This window comes from Borostomias antarcticus (assembly GCF_949987555.1).
Source record: "Borostomias antarcticus genome assembly, chromosome: 37".
Classification (NCBI taxonomy): domain Eukaryota; kingdom Metazoa; phylum Chordata; class Actinopteri; order Stomiiformes; family Stomiidae; genus Borostomias; species Borostomias antarcticus.
In genome coordinates, this window is record NC_140270.1 from 926,437 (window position 1) to 929,005 (window position 2,569).

The following is a 2,569-nucleotide window of genomic DNA, read 5'->3' on the forward strand; positions in this document are numbered from 1 at the left end:
ACGCCAAGTTCAGAATCAAAAACTTTCACTTTCAAGTCATAACACCGCTGAGAGGGACAGAGAGGGGGAAGGACGTCCTACGGCGACACGACCGCACGAAAAAAGGGGGATAACCTTTGCGAGGTCTGTCTAGTTCCTTGCTGGTGACCTTTGAAAAGGCCAAATACCGACCCCTGTTGTGTAGGTGAGCCTCAGCTGCTTAAGTGTCAGAAAGGAGAAGGATCCGCGCCCTGATTCGCTGCTCGGGAGAAGGATCCGCGCCCTGATTCGCTGCTCAGGAGAAGGATCCGCGCCCTGATTCACTGCTCAGGAGAAGGATCCGCGCCCTGATTCACTGCTCGGGAGAAGGATCCGCGCCCTGATTCGCTGCCCCGTGAGCGTCCTGGACTGTGGCCTCCAGCGTCGGTACTTCCTGATTCCAGGCGTCGGGGGGTTCGGTGAGAGGGATACGGTACCTAGGGGACTTCCTCTTTGGTCTAGCGGTACCCACGCGATGTCCGGCGGTCCAATCCCCACCCGAACCCGTCAGTCACACCCAGCGCTTAGTAAAACCATAATAAAGTTACCTACCTCTGGCCGAGAGTTTCTTCGTATTGATGATTTTGGCGGCGTACTCCTGTCCGGTGGAAATCTTCATGCATCTTCTCACCACGGAAAAGGCCCCCCTTGAGGAGAAAAAGAGAAAAAAGACGGTCGGAGGAGGTGACGACACAACCACCTGTCCCCCCGGAAACGGCGCTAGTGACACCTGCGCTGTATAATTAGCAACGGATTAACGTCACTGTCAGGCGGGCGCCGTTGCTCGAGATGGAAAAAAGGAGCAGCGGTATGGATGGATTGATGCGTTGGGTTTTATTTTTGAACATTAGGCTACTCTTGAATAGACTACTCATTTTATGGTTTATAATCTGTATGGTACATGATGTAAAATTCAACAAAAACATAAAATAAACTGATAAAAGGGCGTGTCGATAGAGAAGGCTTGTCTATTTTCGTCCCATCTGATCCATATCCAGTCTATCAGCCTACTGTACAACCAAAGGGCTTCCCCATCATGCGTTATGGGATGGGTAGCCTACCTACATTACACTTAATTATGTAGGCTACATCATAATTATTTTTTAAATAGCCCATTGGCTAGGATATGTCATTCTACACCTAAACCAAGTGGATTGCGCGTACTTTACACAGCTGTTGAATAAAATTCACAGAGTTGTAGCCTAGTGTAAATGTTTGGCATGGAAGAATGTCGTATAACAACATTGCTGGGAACAAGATTTCTCAATATGACTACTGGGAAACGTCTCATTTAGCCTATAGCCTAGTAAACAACACAGCACATCAGTAAATGTTGATTCGGTGTAAGGCTATATAAAGGGCGGTGACTTTTGTGTTATATTTTGGGGAATATCCCTAAATATTATGAAGTGCTTACGAATACATGTTGCATCAAAACGTGCAATTACGCATGAATAGCCTATGAATACGCATTCATATGGACGTTTACGACAATATTAAAGATTCATTATTTGCATCAGACAGGTGACAGGTAAGCTTTCGTTAATGATAAACACACAGAGTTTGAGCATGAAAATATGAAAATATGAAAACATGAAAACATGAAAACAACAACTCCTAAAAGAATCAAAACCAATGCACACGTCCACAGTCATACTCACTTCCCCAGCTCCTCGTAAAGCTGGTATTCGTCGGTGAACCTGGTACAGGTAGTCGAAGCCATGGCAGAGAGAGAGAGAGCAGAGAGAGAGAGAGCAGAGGAGAGACCGTCTGGGACTGCGAAGCCTCGCTGCTCTTCCAGATCCTCGTCTGCGCTCGGAAGGGGACACTTGGCGCCTCCAAAAAAGATCTCAACTCAACTGAAAAGATAGTCAAATCTGCGAAGCCCTTTTGCTCTTTCCACCTTCGTTTTCAGGAATGATCCTTTGCACTAGTGGAGTTGACAGCCTAGACGGGCACGTCTGGACCTGCTGTTGGGGTGTGCGCGGAGGACTGGGCGAGATACTTTCCTAACGAGCGCTTCCGTGTTGTGAAAACTGTCCAATATCGCCCCCTAGCGGTAGGCTTGTATGGCAGCTCCAGGTGTCTCCAAAGACGCTCCCAATTGATTGGTTACTAGTCTCGCATAGAAAGACCTATGTCCACACTTCGTTTATGGAGACAGGTCTGGCTGGACATATACCATTCTGCAATAGAGGGGGGGTGGTAGTATTTCTTTAAACCAATCACAGTCGTCTAGGTGGAGCCAGCGATGGTGACATAGACATATATACGTATGTCTATGGATGCTCTTGCGAAATAGTCTGGATCGAATTTGATTGGTCGAATTGGCCGAATTTGCGTCGCCACTGATTGGCCAGTGTGACAACGAATGGTGTATTCTCAAATCCTACATCCGTTGAGTCAGACTAATTGGTTTCTGACTGAGTGACAAAAACATCGACTGTATGTTACATTGATTATTCAAGTTAGCTACAGTTTCACATTTTGCCCAAACTATATTTGAGTCAACGTGTATCAAGTTAATATAACACAAAAAGCCCCCAAACAA

General features: G+C 46.6%; 1 protein-coding gene across 1 annotated transcript in view; it reads right to left on the reverse strand.

Moving 5' to 3' along the window:
- The window catches only part of camk2d1 (calcium/calmodulin-dependent protein kinase (CaM kinase) II delta 1), a 37,803-nt gene extending 35,812 nt beyond the window's left edge, over positions 1 to 1,991 (reverse strand). Inside the window, exons 1-2 of the mRNA XM_084461211.1 lie at positions 1,680 to 1,991; positions 571 to 665 (exon numbers count right to left, since the gene is read on the reverse strand). Coding sequence (XP_084317337.1) covers positions 571 to 665; positions 1,680 to 1,741 — 157 coding nt within the window. The 5' untranslated portion in view covers positions 1,742 to 1,991. The remainder of the gene's footprint in view (positions 1 to 570; positions 666 to 1,679) is intronic.
- Positions 1,992 to 2,569: the final 578 nt, after the last annotated feature.